At 38.4% G+C, this 21,532-nt stretch overlaps 2 protein-coding genes across 2 annotated transcripts in view; both read right to left on the bottom strand.

The window, feature by feature from the left end:
• The window catches only part of LOC133523198 (uncharacterized), a 97,922-nt gene that overhangs the window by 42,556 nt on the left and 33,834 nt on the right, over positions 1 to 21,532 (bottom strand). The window lies entirely within an intron of this gene.
• On the bottom strand, positions 12,068 to 17,347 carry LOC133517655 (uncharacterized). The gene has a single exon (XM_061851404.1). The coding sequence runs from the start codon at positions 17,345 to 17,347 to the stop codon at positions 12,068 to 12,070; it is 5,280 nt and encodes a 1,759-aa protein (XP_061707388.1).

The following is a 21,532-nucleotide window of genomic DNA, read 5'->3' as shown; positions in this document are numbered from 1 at the left end:
CTTACTCTTCTTAATTACTGCTCTTAACTTTGAATTATACTTCGCGCCTCGTCCTCGAGATTAGTAACTGCAGATATATATATACATGTAGTTACGCCGGTAGGTGTCACCACTCTGCACTTAGTTTGGAGTTGTTTTTAAATTTTTATTCCTCAGTAAGTGGGTATGCCTAGATTCCACTTCCTGGCCGCCATCGCTCTGTCCGCTCATACGCTTTCTAGTGCTCGACCACTCAAGTCACTTCTTAAAAACTTAACTAAGCTTCTTGTTCGTGGATTCTCGCAAAAATACCGAAACGTGAACATATTAAGAAATACAAAGATGACATAGATCATCTACTGGATAAAAGTCGAAAATTAAAACGTAAAATACGATATAGTGAAAGTGCTTCGTCACACAGAGGTTCCAATGAGGAATTTATACCACAAGAAACAAGTAAGTCTTTTTAATTTTTGCTTCTGCAAATTTTAAGCGACCAAGGTTATTAAACCTAGGTATATGGTGCACTCAGATTTAGCCATTGGGGATAAATCAAAGCACAAATTGTATCGGTCGGCGTTCAGTTCATTGGGGACTGGTACCTAAATAAATGATATGTATAATTGTATATACATATAAAAAAAAAAAAAAAAAAAAAAAAAAAAAAATGGGATAAATCAATGCACTCCGATTAGCCGTTGGGGCTAAGTCGACGCATGGCATGACGGTTGGCGTACAATTCATTGGGAATTGTTACCTAGCTTTATGATGGGATAACATGCGTTATCTAGTTTAGTTCAGACGATTATTCTAATAATTAATAATATATTTGATTTTTATGAGTAAAAAATAAAGTCATAGATTTTGTAATTACTTATTAGTTAATAGTAGTAATTTATACATGATATTATTATTGGTATATTGTTCACATTTTCCTTAAATATAGTCGTGAATATGTTCATTTATCCATTTTGCTGTTATAATAGACGAGCATATAAAAATAAAAGCAAACGAAATATTGCTTTTTGTTCTCAGCATCACTGGTTTTACGATTAAATGATTGGTTTCCGGAATACCCGGATTATGAACTGAACTACAACCCATACAGTCAGAATTACCTATATAATAGCGCTGAGTGTCTGAAAGAGCCTATTGAGGCCGATAATTGTCCTATCGAGGATCCTCAGAACTCTGTTGTAAATTTGCATAAAGCCTATTGAGGCTCAGCAAAGCGCTACATAGACCAACACACAGCTCCAGCGCCATAGTCGGCGTAAGCGCCACTGCCGTACCAGGCACAAGCACGTCCAATGTCTGACAAAAAAAAAAAAAAAAAAAATCGCTGACACAAACGATTTGGACGTTGATGTATTTCAAAGAGATTCTGGGAGATGACCTCTCGTCGACCACAATATATGGCAAAGATGTACAGAAATAGCTATCCGTTTTACACATGTAGCCATACAAGTTATAGCTAAAGAAATCCGTAAAGATCTCCTTAGTAAATACATAATCTCTGCTATTTGCGTGAAAATAGGCGCGCCAAAGGTTAGACCCTTAGATCAAAGCTGCTATTTCAGAAAATTTTGCAAAACTAAATAAAAAATATTGCAAAGGCATCGAGTCCAAATAAACCGATATGGCTTGCGCAATATCTTGTCTTAGCGAAATAATTACATCGTAATTAAATTCTAAAAATAACGACCTGTTACAAAAACTTATAAACATCGATCGGTCGTATTTTGTGCGACTTATAATACGCAGAGAACGTAACCAGACGCAATTTTATACTTTTCTCGCTGAATCTCGACTGGTATTCACCAAGATTGGCATTCGATTTGGTATTCACCAAGATAGACGCTTGCTTATTCGGCAAAAACTTGCCGGAAACACTTAAATCAGCTAAAGCCATTATTAATTCCGGCGGAGAGCTCTTGAGAAGGCTCTTGTTCCTAAGCAGCCCATAGCGCCCCCGCCACCCCCGGCGCCGCTACTACAGGCCGCCGTACGCGCACCAGCCCCCGCCGCGCCACTACTACTACACACATTTAAGTACGCCGGCCGTTTATCACTAAATTAGAAACAGTGGGCGCTTATTACTTCGAACCGCGCCATACTTTCATATCCATGCTATCCAGCTGGCTATAAAATCAAATTCTCAAGTACTATTTGTTCAACACTTTTTGCCCTCATCGCCTGAATATTCTAGCGTAGAGAGGTCACATTTTGTAGATGCCATTAATTAATTAATTAGCTTTCTTGGCTTACCGTGGGACTGTCGCTATAATATTTATTTATTTACCTATTTTATTAATAATCTTTTGCAAATAGGTGTTATATCCCAGTGTAATCCTTGCGACGGCCAATTTGTGCCCAGTATTTTTCTCGCGTCGAAGCCGAACGGAAAAATGCGTTTTATACTCAATCTTAAATAGTTAAATCAATTTATATATTCATCTGTATATATCCATTATGTATATTGTCATTGTAAATAAATACTTTTTAATCAATTTATTAAAACTGACCATTTCAAGCTTGAGGATTTGCGAACAGCTGTTAAGCTCTTAACACAGGATTGTTATATGAATACGCTTGATTTTATGAAAAATCACGCAGAGTCAAGATAGCACTTTCGTTTTATCTACTAAAATAAAACGTATGAGTTCAATGTATTACCGTCCTCCGGCCTCGTAAGACTGAGGCCTCGCCTTATATGATTTCACCAAAATCACAAAACCTATTGTAAAATAAAACTACGCAGGCCTCCTCCCTACTCTGTATCTCGATGATTGGCTCCTTTTCGGTCAAAGTTACGAACAATGTATAGAAAACATAAAACCAACAATACAGTTATTAATTTCATTAGGCTTTATCTTCAACCAAGAGAAAAGTAGTACACACTTACCTACACCTATGACATCGTGAAAATTCTTATAGGAATGATTATTAACTCGCGTCAGTTGCGACTTAGCTTACCTTACTAAAAAACATGCTTAAAATCTGAGTTACGAGTAGAACAGTGTTTAAAAATGAAGCATTGCAAAATTAGACAACTAGCAAAACTCACCGGCCTACTCAGCGTGCCCGGCTATCGGGTCCGGATGGCTCTATATGAAGGAACTGGAAAGCTGCAAGTTCCTTAACTTACAAGGCCCCGATAATTTTAATCATACAATGAGTATAGCCGAGTCCATCCTACCTGACATACATTGGTGGTTAATGAATATCGATAATTCCCATCACCAATAATTTCCGAATTCAAATATTTTCTGACGCCTCAACTATGGGGTGGGGGGCAGCCTGTGGGGGTGGTACGGCAAGCGGCCAATGGTCTAGTATCATATCAACTATTTAGAGCTGCCTGCCGCATTTATTGCTCTTCAAATTTACTCATGTAATTTGTACAATTGCCAGATACTCCAACTACTATTAGATATGACCGCGATTGCCTACATTAACCGAATGGGCGGTATACAATACCCTCATCTTACCTAGGTTAAGAGAGGTCTGCGGCAATGGTTGTTTGTGTTTGCATCATATATAATATCCCGCGATAATATTATAGCTGATTACAAATCAAGGAGATCACATCCGGATATAGAATGGGAATTAGCCAATTGGGTTTTTAATGAGATAAGGACCGTATCGAAAAGAAAGTAGACAACTACTTAGTGTAAAAGCTATATAATTAGATCGTGTTTTTGAAAAATAACAAAAGTAAATAGAAATATGTAATCTGAAAAAGGATATTTTTTTAGATAAACAACTGCAATGCCCCTACTTTGCCTGAAATCTGACTTTCCTTTTGATGTTCTGCATGAGGTTTTGGACGACTTTCTTGGTCACGCTTTCAGAAGCCATATGCCACTTTTTTTTAAAGTTAGCAAGGGAAGTTGCAGCCTTAGCATTTCTTTGAAGATATCTTTTCATAAGGGCCCAGTATCTCTCGATAGGGCGAACTTCCGGACAATTAGGCGGGTTCATGTCTTTCTCTACAATATCTACCTTGTCGGCCTTATACCACTCTCTAGTCACTTTCGTATAATTACAGGAGGCCAAGTCTGGCCAAAATAATGTAGGCATCCCGTGCTTCTTGATAAAAGGCAACAACCTCTTTTGTAGGCATTCGTCGCGGTAAACTTGGGCATTTATAGTTCCCATAGCGAAATAAGCTTTTGATTTCAGTCCGCATTGACAAATTGCTTGCCAAACTAAAATTTTCTTTCCAAATTTTTCCATATTGATCGACTTATCTTTTTGAGAAACCTTTTTATTTGCCGAAACTGTTACAAATTGTGGGCCAGGTAGAGTTTTGTAATCGAATTTACAATAAGTTTCGTCATCCATTATGATACACTGCACTTTTTTTGTAAGAACTCGGTCATAAAGTTTTCTGGTGCGTTTTCGAACAGCAACTGTCTGTTTTTCATCACGTTTGGGCTGTTTTTGTTTTTTGTACGTCTTCAGGTTGCACCTTTTCTTGATACGCTGGATCATTCCTATAGAAGTTTTTGCTTTACGAGCAGCATCCCGAATAGACAGAGTTGGTTTTCGATTGAACATTTGAACGACTCTTCTTTGCAATTCTGGGTCGGAAGGGCCTCGTTTTCGTCCAGACTTTGGTAGATCTTCTAAGGTAACAGTAGTGCCAAACTTATTAATTAATTTATGTACACCTGCGGGGCTAACATTGTATTTTTTAGCAAGCTTTCTTATAGTTAACCATTTATTTTTCCACCAGTCGTCCAAAATATTTTTTCTCACTTCTAAATTAATCTTCCCCATTTTGACAGATATGATAGAATGTCCAATTTATTTTTAGTTTTAATAGAGTTAAGAAATAGGTTTATATTTCAATAAAACATATTTGTGTCTATGACGTCCGTGAAAAAAAATATGCAGTTGAAAAGTTGTCTACTTTCTTTTCGATACGGTCCTTAATATGCAATTTGGTTTACCTTTAATCGATTTATTCGCAGGTCGTATAAAGAAGAAATGCGCAAAATACATTTCTTGGCACAAAGACCCTGATGACTATGCGTATCGCTATCGTGTTATCAGAGACTCGTTTACTGTAGCCTGGACAGGCATGTTCTTTTACGCTTTCACACCTTTTTCGGTTTTATTGAAAGCTCTTCGAAATATTATTTCAGATAAAGCTACAGGTATCGTGGTCGTATCGTTGTGGCCAACACAACCAAGATACCCTGCTTTTAGAAGTCTCCTTGCTTTGCTAGCAAGTCATAATATTTCAGCCTTGTGGCAATGCTTCAATTTCTCACTCCTGTTCCCAACGAATACACAACTTGATTACCCTGGCTGCAAGGATATTGTGCGGGTAACCCTATCGAGGAGAAGCCTACCATCATCCTGATTGGATATAATGATAGCTTCCCTATCGCCAAATTTGCCCTTCCCTATTGCTATAAAACAGTATGATGTTTGTCTTAAAAAGTGGTGGCCCTTTTCTAATAATAACTTTGTCGACGTATGACTTGTCTATTCCGACAGTAGTCTATTTTTTACCAATCTGTTTAATGAAGGTAGTTAATATGGAACATTAAACTCCTATAGATCGGCCTTGTCCTTAGCCTTCCAACAATATCACATGATGACAGGCTTTAGAGACTCATTAAATGAGTTTATTTTTTCCTCTACGGCATCTGACGCCTAAGTACAATGCAACTTGGGATACCAATCTTGTATTAAATCAGTTGAGCGATTGGTTTCCTAGCGATAAATGAAATTGAAAGGCTTTCAAACAAAACGGTTACATTGCTGGCTCTCACTACGGCTCACAGAATCCAAGTGAAATATTAATATAAAAAACATTGAAATAACTTCTGAATGTATATCTATTAGAATTCCAGATATTGTAAAAACATTAAGACTTAGGCGTAAGCAACCTATTATATATCTACCTTTTTTCCGCGAAAACCCTTTTTTTTTTTTATATGTCCAGCGGAGGCGATTTCTTGCTATGTGAATAAAAGAAAGCCCTTAAGAATATCTGACAGCCTGTTTGTTCATTGCTACTAAAAAGCCACATAAACCAGTAGACTCGCAGACGCCCAGTCAGCGGATCAAGTGCACACTGAGCGAGTGCATGGTCGGCGCGGCGGGCCGCCGTGTCGCACGCGCACGCGCACGCGCACGGCGTCGGCGTCGACACCATCCGCAACACCAAAGGGTGGAGCGGACAGTCCAATACCTTTGCAAAGTTTTACAAAGGTCCATTTTAAGTAATGAAGACTGTTTGTCTCTGGTGTTTTCCGTATTAAATAAATAATGAAAAGATAACGTATTCATCTCGTATCGATTGAAATTACACTGCCAAGCTATTAGAAATAGGTTTAACAAAAAAAAAAAAAAAAAACATAATTATATATTATATTTTAAGGTTTAACAGATTTGTTGACTTACCAAAAAATTGTACCAAGTTAGAGGATGAAAAATCTGTTTAATTTAAGAAACAAACTTTTGCATAGCCCTACAAAATCTTATATATAGTAGGCATTTATTCTTGTAATTGTACCAATGAATATCCAATGAAGACTTCAATTTACTTAAGTACACTTAAGTGACTAATTTCAAGTTTATACAATAAATTAATGGTATTTAAGGTGTTAAAGATTGATATCTTGCCTGATATTAATCGATCCTACTTTATAGTACAGTACATAACATATCTACAAATATGTCGATTTTATTTTGATATCATATAAATAGAATGATTCCTGTATCAATGCTGAGAGGTTATAATATAGTATAAATTGTCTAATATATTATATGTACATAAGTATATCGACATTGATTGATGGTTTTTCGGGAAATATTACTCTCAAAGTCTACATGTATATATATATCTGCAGTTACTAATCTCGAGGACGAGGCGCGAAGTATAATTAATGATTAAACGAACTTACCTTAAGTGAAGTTCTATCATAATTATACGAAGCGCCTCGTCCGAAGAGATTAGTAACATAACTCCCTCCCACCCATCGCTTCGCTCATCCCCTTACTATCTTATATAAAATACATCAATCAATGTATTCATATATATGTAAAATATTTCTCTCAACTTAATGAGCGGACAGAGCGATGGCGGCCAGGAAGTGGAATCTAGGCATACCCACTTACTGAGGAATAAAAATTTAAAAACAACTCCAAACTAAGTGCAGAGTGGTGACACCTACCGGCGTAACTACATGTATATATATATCTGCAGTTACTAATCTCTTCGGACGAGGCGCTTCGTATAATTATGATAGAACTTCACTTAAGGTAAGTTCGTTTAATCATTAATTATGCACTGATCATAAAAAACTTCTCATCCGCTTTGCCGCTTAAATTTAAATTCATTTTCTTTTTCAATACCTTCTAGGCCTTAAGTAGGTATATTTTATCAAAATGGTGGTTAATGGTGCAAATTATGCATATGATGGTATTAAAATAATCCCAACGTAACACTTTTTATCGCAGTCTCTTTTACATACGAATAAGTATTTGAACATGAAATATTTAACATCTTATGCAACCTATAAATTACACGCTACGATTTTGAATGATTGAAATGTAGCGAAAACTAATTATCTATTCTTGAATGAGTTATTTACGTTTCGCATGCATATGCATGATGTATGTAAGATCTGTATATGTAAGATCGGGATGTACCAATGTCCGATGATAACTATAATAATATTAAATTGAATTCCTTTACTTAAATTGGACTATCGCTGAAGGCAATCTTCTGCCAAAGTCATGCTTATGCGGTTTTATTTTGATATAATGATAATTAGACCTTATAATAAACTTAGATGTTTATTTAAAGCGGGGTTGGTTCTTAAGTCCCTGTCACGGAGCCAGATCCATCTCGACACAAATGCAGTTAGGCGTAATTTAGACTGAGCCAGTGCAACGGCTACCTCGCGCAACTTGCAGGCCGATTACCTACTACATAGCTTTACGTTCTAATTTGTCGTTTCTGTTCCCAAAAGTTAAGTATATCATTTTAACAAATGCTTAAGACTTTGCTACAGGGAAACATTATGTGAATATCGATTTTGGCCATATAGGGGAAACTGTTGTATCCCAGACATAGTTTTACCTCGGACGATTGTCAATATTTCCATACCCTCACAATTTTTAGATATCATTTATGGAATTTGAAACGTCATCGTTAAATATCGAAATCGAATTATAAATGATACTTACTTGAGAGCGACCGGTGTCTTGAGAAACAAATAAAATGGCATTAGCAGTGAGTATTTCGATCTTGAGGATGATTATTTCATATCTCGCTAATAGATAGTGAAACTTAAGGTACGAGTAGGTACTATTTACGTTAAGTAGCTACCCGATGGCAGGATAATTTTAACTTGGTTTCAATTGGAAGTGGCGGCTGGTAGAGGGCTTACAGTGGTACTTAATTTCTACTATGATCTACGTATTTTCCCGCAATTTTATTCCTAAATACATCCTTATATACATAAAAAATATCCATGACTCAGGAACAAATCTGTGTTTATCACAATAATAAATGCCCTTACCGGGACTGGAACCCGGGACCATCGGCTTCGTAGGCAGGATCAATATCCACTAGGCCAGGCCGGTCGTTTGTGAGTCCTAGCATTCATCATTTCACTAACAGAGCAATTAAATTGTATCGTGATGATATTATTATCAATTTTACAGTACATATGGTGCTTCTTTACCGCACTAGTGCTAAAATTAGCATATTACATTACTGTGTCGAACATTTAAAGGGCCATATGTACTGTAAAACGTTGTACGATACATGTGCAAATAGGTAATTCGCAACTCGTGTCGATATAAAACACTCCCTTCGGTTGTGTTTTAATTTATCGACACTCGTTTCGAATTTCCTATTTTTCGCACTTGTATCGTAATGTACTATTATAGTACATATGGTGCTACTTTTCCGCACTTGTGCGTAAATTAGCACATTATGTAAGTATGTGAAAAATTTAAAGGGTCATATGTACTGCAATACGTTGTACGATACATGTGCGAATAGGTAATTCGCAACTCGTGTCGATTTAAAACACTTCCTTCGGTTGTGTTTTAATTTATCGCCACTCGTTATGAATTTCCTATTTTCCGCACTTGTATCGTAAATAACTAATATCTAATGGCTTTACTTTTCACCTATGTTCTGCGCAACATAGTTCGTCAACCTTCAGGATAATTATTGGACACTGGGTTCATTTTCCCTGTAAATACACAATAAAATTGTCAATGACAAGTATTATGTTTCAATTCGTTAAATTTATTCCACGCAGTACCTACTTACATTATTGACATTTTCTTTGAATTCCTTTTCAAAGCTTTTCATATTGGTTTTCCGGTCTATTTCGCTTTGAGTATTTGTCCATTTTAATAAGTGACCGCGAAGGCGTGAAATGTAGGTACAAACGTGCATATATATATATATATAAATTCAAAGTTTTTTGTAGTTTGTTCGTGTACCCTCAAGCAATGGCTTAAGTACACAGAAAAAAACAAAGTTTTGAAACAAGAATGATATGTCTCAACTGATATATTTTGATCCAAGATAATATATATACTCGTACCGTGGACTAAGATAATCTCACTAACGGTTCAAGGCTGTTAAATTCCCAAGATTTTGAAGCTGCAAGCAAGTGATTGGCTTGCTATTCTGGTCATTTTATTTGCACAAAGTATGGTCGAGTTTGGTATCAAATGAAAGTGCTCGGTTTACACATTTATGATAATGATTTTTAATTAATTTAATTTATTTTAAAATGATTACAGAGATAAAAATGAAATAAAATAAACATACTTAATGTAGGTATTTTTTACATTTGACAAGAAAAATTACGGCTTACTACAGATACAGTTTATTTTAATCTCTATGGTGCCAAAAATATATCAGTTAAGGGCATCACAGAAAAATTCATTAACATCATAAAGAACATCTACTCCAACAGCGTCAGTAGGGTATGGCTTGAAAGACTAGGAGAGGAATTCAAAATCGGAAAAGGGGTGAGACAAGGAGACCCCCTTTCTCCAAAACTTTTTATAGCGGTGATGGAAGCAATATTTAAAAACTTCAATGGGAAAAGAAAGGCATATGGATATCAAATAAACAACTAACACATCTGAGGTTTGCGGACGGTATAGTTCTATTCTGTAATACTGCTAAAGGTCTGGAAACAATGCTAAACAATCTAAATTCAGAGAGTCAAAAAGTGGGCCTCCACGTGAAGGCGTCTAAAACCATAATTATGACGAACAGTCACAGAAAAAAGTATAAACGTAGAAGGAAAGTCAATCGAGTATGTGGACACCTATATATACTTAGGAAAAATGATTTCGTTTGACCACAATAGCAATAAAAACGTGGTGGACAGGAGAATAAATATAGCTTGGAGAAAATACTGGTCACATAAAGAAATCCTAAAAGGAAATTATAGTTTAAAAATAAAGAAAATAGTTATGGATTCCTGCATCCTCCCCAGACATGGGTCTTCACTGAGAAAGTTAAAGAATTTTTTTTATCTTGCCAACATGCAATGGAAAGAAGCCTTTTGAAATTAAGAAGAATAAATAAAGTAAGAAACACAGATATCCGTAAGAAAACCAAACTGACAGACGCACTACAGTTTAGTTTAAGACAAAAATGGAGATGGGCTGTAGGGCTAAGATGGTCGGCTCTTTATCATTTTGCCACCATGCCAAGTATATGTCACGTTCTAACAAGTATGTAAGTGCGAAAGTGACAGGCATAGTGACAAGCGATAAAAATGGAACTATGCTGCCACTGCTGGACATTTGGCTAGATACGAGTACAAAGACAAGAGGTGGACTATTCAAACAACCAAATGGAAAGGTCAACTGGGCAAACTCAGGTAAACAATGAAAGAGATGGGTTGATGACATAATAGCAATAGCAGGAAAGAATTGGGAAAATACTGCTGAAGACAAAGAAAAATGGAAGAAGATGGAGGAGGCTTTTACACATCATAGAAATATAATAAAACTCAATTTTATAACAGATGTGTGAGAACAAAGCTTAAATAATAATAATAATAAACGGCATCACAGGCCTTGCAATAGATCGCACTCGGTTTTCTATCCTTTGGAGGTGCATTCAATTGATCTAGATTCAAGATTGCTAATAACATTTTTTGCAATCTTATTGTGATCTAAAAAAGCGGTATGATTTTTCGAATTGAATTTATGCAAATTCTTGTGAATTTCTTAATGAACATATTTTCTTCAAGTTGTTATTTTTTTTTTAGGTTATATAGGTTAGTTTTCTTCCCATTCCCTATTCTTCCATATACGTATTTGCAATTTTTATGTTTTACTATATTTTGCCATATAAACTCCACGCGACTACTTTTTATGCTGTTGTATTTGTATCCGGCTCGAAGGAAAAATATGTTAGGCGCTATTGGCGCTGTTAACGCGAGGAATGCCGAAGGACCAGAGGAAAAGCGCAGTCCAAGAAATACAGAGGGACTATGGCTATGAGAAAACTAAAAATGAGAATAAAATTAAAAAGATGTTAATTATGAGGCCGACCGTACCTGGGTATAGATTCCGATTTGTTAACGGCGGCCGCCGTATTTAATTTTTGGTTCGTTCTTCTCTCTCCTTACTCCTTCACACTCACGTTTATCACTCTCGTTTATAATAATTATTTCATCGTATTATTTTATTCATATTATCAGGAAAAAAGTATATTGATTTTTCCCTTCATTGACGTTGTCCAACCATTGACATGTATTTAAATTTTTAGCTTCTTTGTTTTGCGTTTAAGTAGGTCGGCAAAAAGGCGGGTGATATGAGAATAAAAATGAGGTTGAATAGAGTAGATAGTATGAAAGAAAAGCGAGCGAGATGGATGAATATGAATGATAATGAATGAAAAAGGGCGCGAACATTTCCCCCCGACCTTAAAGGGTTCCTTTAAAGGAAAGAAAAACTAAATATAATAAATAATAACCCTTATCATCAAATTAAACGAACATTCACAATAATATAGCGAAATAATGAACTAAAGAAAAAGTATTATTCTAACGAAGTATACTCCTATTAATTATTGGTTAGGCAGAGGGCATAATCGCACGACAGGACGGACGAAACTTCCTTTATTTGTCCTGACAGTGACAACGCGGGTTGAGCCGTCCTTCGAAGGATGTACTGCCTCTACGACGCCTAAAGGCCATGAAAATGGCGGCGCATTATCTACTTTTATGACAACCACTGTACCAGTTACGATAGGAACTGATGGCGTGGTCCATTTAGCTCGAGACTGCAACTGATGCAGATATTCTGCACGCCAACGTTGCCAGAAGGACTGCACTATCTTATCCAGAAGTGCATGTCGGTCACGCAAATTACCTGACTCGACCAATGGAGCAGGTAAGGACAACAGCGGAGCAGTGTTGAGGAAATGAGCCGGGGTGAGAGCTGAAGGCTCAGCGGGATCACTACTCAGAGCTGTCAGTGGTCGCGAATTTACAAGGGCCTCTATCTGCGCAAGCGTAGTCAGAAGCTCCTCATATGACAGTATTTGCGTACCGATTACCTTGAAAAGGTGATTTTTTACTATTTTCACCATGCTTTCCCATGCGCCTCCGAAGTGTGGAGAAGCGGGAGGAATGAACTTCCAATCAATGCGGTTCTCCGCGAGCTCCATCTCCAAATGTGGACGATGACCGTCTAAAAACTTGTAGAGGTCACGCATGTAAGAGTTGGCACCGGTAAAATTAGTCCCATTGTCCGAATATATGCATTGTACGGGGCCACGCCGCGCCAAGAAGCGCTTTAAAGCAGCCAAAAAATTGGCGGTACTCAATTCCGTCGCTATCTCGATATGAAGGCAGCGCGTCGTGAGGCAAGTGAAAATGCATAACCAAGCCTTGCGACTCTTGACTCCTCTGCCTCGAGTAGGAGTGTACTGCAAGGGACCTGCATAATCACACCCCGTATGTGTAAACGGTTTATTCACTTGATTCACGCGACAGCTCGGTAGGTCTGCCATGAGCGGGAGAGACGATTGTGGATTCGCTCTGAAACACGTGTTGCATTTGGCAACGCGGTCGCGAATGACACGACGAGCCGACAGTATCCAATACTGAAGCCTAAGTATAGTCATTAATGACTCAGGACCAGCGTGCAAATGCTTTCTGTGGAAATAGTCGACGATCATATTGACTACATGATCACGTCGTGGAAGCACAATTGGGTGTTTCTGCGAATATTTCATGTCAGCATTTGACAGCCTGCCTCCAACACGAATCAGCCCGTCTTTATCTAAGAATGGTTTAAGCTTTTGCAAGGCAGGTGAGCAATACCTTTTGCTCTTTATTTTATCAATGTCGTCGCTAAAGTGTTCACTTTGCAACGATGAAATAATTTTACCCTCAGCGAACTCTAGGTCATTTCGGGAAAGTGCTGAGAAGCGCGGTTTCGGTTTAAGAATGCGGTACACGTATACCACGATGCGCAATAATCGAGACCACGACGATATTCGCTGAGCGAGTGAATAAAGTGGTGACTCTGACACATCCGTAGTTGCAGCGTGTGCAAGAGGCTTAAGCTCCGGCACTTCACCGATGGACTCTCGATCGAGCTCCCTTAAAGGCCATTCCGATGGATGCTTGGAAGCCCAAGCCGGTCCCGTGAACCACAAAGGATGGTCCACGAGCTTAGAAGGCGTCAAGCCACGGGACAAGCAATCCGCGGGATTTTCTAAGCCCGCCACATGATGGAAGCAGTTGGCCGGAATAGCTTCGATAATCTTAACTACCCGGTTGGCAACAAACGTTTGCCAGCGGTGGGGGGATGACTGAATCCAGCAGAGAGCAACTTTCGAGTCTGTAAACGCGTAGACCTCGTTAATGTTATAACGAGGTTCGAAGTTATCTTGCACCTTCCGCATGAGCTTTGCCAGGAGGACCGCAGCACACAGTTCCAATCTCGCGACGGAGACTGTTTTAAGGGGACAGACCTTCGACTTGGAACACACCAGCCGAACTGCCACTTCGTCTCCCTTTAGAACCTGAAGGTATACGACGCCTCCATATGCACGCTCGGATGCATCACCGAAGCCTAAAAGGTTTATAGTACAACCCTGTGCTACTCCAAGATGGCGCGGTATTTGGATTCCATTGAGCTTTGGCAACTCCGAACAGAATCGTTCCCATAAATCCACAATATGGGGTGGGGGAGTCTCATCCCAGTCGCATTTGATCAACCAAAGCTCCTGGATGAGGAGTTTTGCGTATAAGACAACTGGAGCTACTAAGCCCACGTTATCCCATAGACGTGCGGACAAGATCGTCCTTTTAGTGCACGTTGAGTCTGGCTCTGTCACCTTGAAATGAAAGTAATCACCAGATTTATTCCAACATAAGCCAAGGACCTTTTGGGAGACCCCTGGGTCGATTTCAATGTCTACGGAAGCCCGATGCGAAGCAGGTATTTCGCGTAGCACGGCGTCTGAATTGCAGGTCCATTTCACAAGATCAAATTGACCGCATTTGAATAAATCAATCAGCTCCTTAGCCGCGGCGATAGCAACAGACTCATCCTGCTGCTGCGAGTCATCTGACATAATGCTAAAGCATACGTCATCCATGTATGTACAAGAGGACGCGATCGCCGCTGCCGTTGGGTACTTATGCCCGTCGTCTGCAATTAGCTGACGGACGACGCGGAGCGCGTGATAGGGACTCGACTTCATACCAAAACACACGCGATTAAATTCGTATGTGGTAATGGGATCTGCCGGGCGGAATCTATATAAGATTCGTTGAAACTTGCGTTCCGCTTCGCGAACACCAATCTGTAAAAACATTTGGCGACAATCGGCCGAAAGCGCTATTTTGAATAAGCGAAAGTTCAGAAGGATTGAAAACAAATCCCCTTGAAGATTGGGCCCTGAGTGCAAAACGTCATTCAGCGACAGACCTGTGCTTGTCTTGCTACTCGAATCCAGGACCATGCGCACTTTGGTCGTTGATTTGTCCTCGCGTATGACAGCATGGTGAGGAATTATGTATGCGACAGCTGGAGAGGCCTTCATGGAGATAGTTACCTCCGATATGTAACCCTTACTGACGTATTCACGAATGATATCGTCATAGGCGGCACGTAACACACTCGATGACTCTAGCTTTCTTTCAAGGCAAAGAAAGCGCCTCTTAGCAGCAGAATGCGACTCTCCGAGCTTGAACACGTCATCTCGGAAAGGCAATGCGACAGTATATCTACCATTAGCGTCGCGCGTAGTGGTGGCGCGAAAATAATCCTCGCATTCAAGGTCATCTTGACTTTGAGCGGGCGGAGCGGATATTTCCTCAAGTTCCCAAAACCTTTTGAGAAGGTTGTCTGTGGAGTCTTGAATAGAAGTACAACATGCTGAAGTATATTTACGCGGTGACTGTAAAGCAGGGACCGAACCCATTAAAATATACCCCAATACTGTCTGAATAGCCGGTGGCAGATAGTCCACATCGCTTTTAACAATGTGCGGCAGTAACAAATGTGGAAATATAGTTGCACCCACCAGTACATCAATTGCGACGGGCGTATCCAACGTGTCGTCAGCCAAAGGGAGGCCATGAACATGTGTGAGGGTTGACATGTCAACCGGCACTGATGGCAAATCGTCGGTGATGCGATCGACCACAAAACTCGAAACGTCAAAGTTGACGTTTTCGTCGAATCGCGAAAATATTTTAATATCTGCGTTACCCATAACAATTTTTTTAGTTTTTCCAATGCCAAATACAGCGCTTGGCTTTTTATCAAAATTCAAACCTAAGCGCTTACAACACTCCTCAGTAATGAAGTTACTTTGTGACGCGGTGTCAAGTAAACATTTGACGACTTGCGTGCCACCCTTATTATCGCGGACGATAACCTTTGCGGTGGACAGCAATACCGTATCACACGAAGATGTTGAGTTTTGTTTTGACATCTTATTGTTAGAGGCCGCTAGTGCTTGAGTCACGATAGACGTGTTACAAGATGTGCTTTCCGGCGGCGGTGAAGACGACTTAGCTACGGCGCTCGCAGATACACTTGACACATCAGACGTCGTAGCTCTTTCATCCTTGTCTTTGTCAAAATGCAACAGAGTATGATGCTTTTGATGACAAACTCGACATTTCACCTCGGAATTGCACTCGCGGGTGCGGTGTTTGATACTTAGGCAGTTAACACATGCCTTAAGCTCTTTAGCGCGTTTGAAGCGTTCGGAAGGCGTTAAACTGTTGAGGGACGGACATTTAAATAAATGTTCATGAACAATATTGTCACAAATACATTTAGTAGTGCTCGCGCAAGCAACATAACTTTGTAGTTTTGGTGCGGCACTACGCGGCTGAGACGACTTAACACCTTTTTCGCGCGATGGATTTGCTGCGGCGGAGACGACGACGGTGCTTGGTTGCACATTTTGATAAATCCTAAACTGACTCTTCATAAAATCTGTCAAATTGCGGAAGGTAGGCAATTTCGTATCTCGGTGTAACATTTCAAATGCTCGAAGAGTTTCCTGGTCTAGCTTCTTTAATGCCATATGAAGGAGCATGAAATCGCATAAATCATCGAGCTTAAGCGACTTAAGCGCATTCGCAGCTGTGACAAACTTATCGATGAATGTTTGAAAATTAGACGAGGAAGCGGGACCATTAATCTTTAAATTGAGCATTTGATCCATGTAGGTCGAGGCAAGAGTGCGCTTGTCTTGAAATCTGTCAATTAGACTATCGATGATAAGCTGATAGTTTTCAGCGCTCGGAGTTATACCCGCGATGACGGCTTGAGCTTTTGGTGACAATTTCCCAATAAGATAGAAGAGCTTCTCTTCATCAGTAAGCGACAGATTTTCGTGCACTCTGGATTTAAAACTAGCGTAGAAAAGCGGCCAGTTACGTATATCTCCATCGAACGCTACCAGTTCCATCGTTGGCAAAGAAGGTCTGGCTCTCTCCACTATAGAAGGCAGCGAAGAGGCCGGCGGTGCGGCTGGTTGCAGCCGCTTAACCACTCTCCTGATGCGGCAGTACAAATCTTCGAAGGCTATAATCGGCTGATAATTAGGGACAGCAGCCGCCCTAGCTCTTAGCAACGTACGATTATACTCATTAACCACCTCTTTGAACTCTGATCGGAGTTCGTCGATAGTGTCAGCAGCATCAAGGAAACTCTCGCGACTGGCTAAATCGGTATCGACAACTAGCGATTTTTTGTAAATACCCTGGACGAGTTCAAAGAAGATATTGCGTTTTGCTTCAAGCATCGACAGCTCGTCTTCATAATACGCGCTGTCGACGCTTTCGATATTTCTTGTATCTTTCGCCATAATGCAGGAGACGGGTTAAGTAGTTTAATTTTATTTATGCGGTAAAACAATTTATGTTCCTATGAATAAGGATTAACTCTTATAAACGTATACCTAAATTGCGGGTGCGATTAAGAAATTATATTTAGGTAATTAATTTATAAGGGCGGCGCGGCGAATAGTAATACTCATATAAATAAATACCTAAACTGCGGGAGCGATTAATATAGAATAATTTAGGTAATATTTATAAGGGCGGTGCGGTGCGGGAGGAGAACGATTAGCAATGAATGTATGAGGAGAGAAGAGGGAAAAGAAAAGAGAATCCGGTTCGAAGACCAGAAATGTTAACGCGAGGAATGCCGAAGGACCAGAGGAAAAGCGCAGTCCAAGAAATACAGAGGGACTATGGCTATGAGAAAACTAAAAATGAGAATAAAATTAAAAAGATGTTAATTATGAGGCCGACCGTACCTGGGTATAGATTCCGATTTGTTAACGGCGGCCGCCGTATTTAATTTTTGGTTCGTTCTTCTCTCTCCTTACTCCTTCACACTCACGTTTATCACTCTCGTTTATAATAATTATTTCATCGTATTATTTTATTCATATTATCAGGAAAAAAGTATATTGATTTTTCCCTTCATTGACGTTGTCCAACCATTGACATGTATTTAAATTTTTAGCTTCTTTGTTTTGCGTTTAAGTAGGTCGGCAAAAAGGCGGGTGATATGAGAATAAAAATGAGGTTGAATAGAGTAGATAGTATGAAAGAAAAGCGAGCGAGATGGATGAATATGAATGATAATGAATGAAAAAGGGCGCGAACAGGCGCTAATGAAACATATTTAATATATAATATAAACAACTATATTTTCACTCTTCTATTACACATGTACTTACATATATTTTAATCTTAGGTTCGACGTTCGAGGTAATTTCTGTTCTGACATTAAATTGTGACCTTTTGACAGACGTCATTACATTTGCTCTGTACCGTCTCGTACACTATTAACAATCACAGAGGTCGGGTTTCTACATATTAAATCACTTATGTTTAGTAATTCAACATGCCAGATTTGGAATTTAGCAGGTACAATATTTTTATATTTTATTTACCAGACCATGTTGGAAAGAAAGCTAAGCCATTTGAATGTTTTTATTAGATTGCATTTTATTTGTAGCTCTATAACTATTTCTATTCATAATTATAATAATCAATTATTTCAATGGATATATATTTGATAAGAAAATTATAATTCATATTTTTTGGGTGTAGTAAGGCAAAGTTAGTTTACCGCATGGTTAAAATCCATTCATGGAATTTCCGAACCGAGGAGGAAAATAGGTCTTACTGGCATTAGATTTTTTTCGTAATAACACTGCTACTAATGATGTAATGATCCTACAGATACGCCGGCTCGCCCCTCACGCCGCACTTATAATGAAGTTAATTTAGATATCACTGGCATGTCATTGACAAGTAGAAGTGCTGCAGTACAAAAATAATATTATCTGCTAACGAATTAACTTATTATAAGTATGTATATTCATGCCTTTGTGTCGTTGATTATTCAAATGCCAAAACCAAAAAGTTTAGATTTTATCATGTTTTGCTTTGAATAGAATAACGAATCAATAGCTGGCGCAATTTTGTTGTCTACATAGACTCACATATAGTTGTTGTTTTTGTGTACATAGACTCGACGCCAGCGTTTAAACTAATAGTTGTTTTAACTAAAATTTCAATTCAGTGAATAAACATGTCTAAGGTAATCAAATTAATCTAACAACAACAACTGTTCTATTTTATTTACAATGGTATTTGCTATTCAAAACCACTACTCAAATGCGGCTTCTTGTACAAACTGAATCTATTCCAATGTAGAATATTTTGACCTACCTACATCGAAGCAATAACATATACTTATTCCCGATATCACAAAGTGAGCTGGGGGCCTACCGCGAAAATCTAAATTCGCAAATTGCGGGAAACTATCTCTAAGAGGTAATTAGAGTGACAGAGATTGCCTTCAATTGCCTTCGATTTTCGCGGTTATAGCCCTGGACCTATGCCGATGTTAGATATTATTTTCACCACACCAGCTGGTAAAGGTTCTCTTGAATAAGTTGAATACTTCAAAACCTGATGAGAATGTTTTACTTTATCGACAAGAGTGGCAAAGTAATCTGATCCAAAATTTTGAGTGGTTTATTCATGTTGGGTTGTAGAACTTAAATTGATGATTTTGAATAATAAATATATAAGAAAGTTAATTTGAATTTGATTCGTAATATTTTACAATTTGTATTGTCCTCGCGTTGGTGTGTTGAAAAATTATGTTCATGTGTTTAACTCGATAGCAAAGTTTGTTTAACCCTCGTGCCCGGAAACCCTCGTAACGCTCAAGTTTCCACTTTTCGAACCACTCACAATGCTGGTGGTTCAATTTTGGAATATTTCCCTTGCTTGGAATCAATTATTATCACGAAGGGTCGAACCACAACTTGACCCCTTGTAAAACATTTAATTTTTGTTCTGTAGGGTTGATCAGACTGTCCTAGGTCTGGATCTGATTTATTTTTAAACGTTACTATCAACTGAGGAAAACTCGAATGACTATTACAGATAAAAGTTGAGTAAATTGGTGGAAACTCGCTTCCAATAAAACGCGGCGTATTTAGTAATAGATTTATGTGGAATTCGATTAATTTGGTCAATGTTGCACAATTGACTTAGACACCTATTTATATCTAATTAAATATTATGATGACCTTGGATCAAAACTGAACCGATTTGATATATTTATCCCTTATATGTATGTATAAGAATATATGTCTCCCAAGAGATGAGACGGGATTGAATTAGGTAATGTGTGTGTTTGTTTGTGTAATATGCGTAACAATTCGAGTATTTCAATTACTAAACTTCCGCGGGCACATTTTAACGAATTGCCTGTAGATTTTTATGGCTTTTACTTCGAAAGTAATCTCATTATTTGGATCATTACTAGTACGAGTATATATGATATGAAATAAGTTTGATGCTTCTTATATTAGTGAGTTCCCTTTCAGAGGAAAGTAAACAACTCCGTAAAATCGCCTTTCCATACAAACGTAGTCCCCATTTTCCTCTCTGGATATTAACATTATAGAAAATATTTTTTCACACAATAATGTATTTTTTAATTCTTTAAATTATTAAGAGTTAGCAGCTTTTAGGCTACTGACTTTTATAATAATCTAAAAATCAAACGAATTGATAAAGCTGCGGTTATAATACAACATTTCAGAATAAATTAACAATTATCTACATGTGAAAATCAAAATGATTATATTAAGATTTACAATTTCAGCATAAAAATAAAGGTCTCTATTTTATGTAAGACTAATCGTAATCAATGTTGCGATAGATACATTTGAAAAGATTTGTAGTATTGTAAGCAAGCATCTCAATTATTATTTTAATATTATTGTTGCTGACAGACATGCCCTACAGCCCAAAATGATTGTGATTATATTTAAGTCTAAGTTTGAGATGTATCAAACTACTTGTTAGTTCCCCTTGCCTACGAGACGTCTGGGTGCTGTACGGGTGCTGGTATGCCCAATCGAAAAAAATTCTTGGGAAGCTGGGGCGCCTGCAGGAGAGGGGTCTCGACTCGACCCGCGCTCCGGGTCGTTCGGCGTTCGTCGGTCGTTTCTGGCGCAGAGGTTCAACGCGGAAACGCAGCAAGCGTGATGGGCACCTTTGCGTCAGAAGTGATGAGGGGTGGGTTATTCAAATATTTAAGTAGGTTTTTATACTAGGGCGAATCAAAAAAATATTTGAATAGCATCTGTACAACATTTTTTTCGTATAGTTTTATTTTTATTTTAAGGTTTCATTATGCTGTACTATTTTACATTTTTTTAAATCTAACTACTCCCGCTATATCATTGTTATTAATTATTTTGTGCATAAAGTCGTTTAATAAGCCCAACTATGGAAAAAAAATAGTTACGTGCCGTGATAAAATATAGTGTCTGAAAAATGTGTACCCAGGATCATTTTTGGATATTCAGGAGACTGATGGCACTGATGCTTTACTCTATTCCACGGTCACTTACTGCATCGCTGAATTCAAAAACAAGCTGATCTAGCCGTAAAGACGACCCCCACCCCGGCCGGCCTCCTATCTCAGTTAACGAACAAAACATTGAAAA

The sequence above is a fragment of the Cydia pomonella genome, chromosome 1 (genome assembly GCF_033807575.1).
Source record: "Cydia pomonella isolate Wapato2018A chromosome 1, ilCydPomo1, whole genome shotgun sequence".
NCBI classification, from domain to species: domain Eukaryota; kingdom Metazoa; phylum Arthropoda; class Insecta; order Lepidoptera; family Tortricidae; genus Cydia; species Cydia pomonella.
Note: the sequence above shows the minus strand (reverse complement) of the source record. Positions and strands in the feature narration are given on the sequence as shown.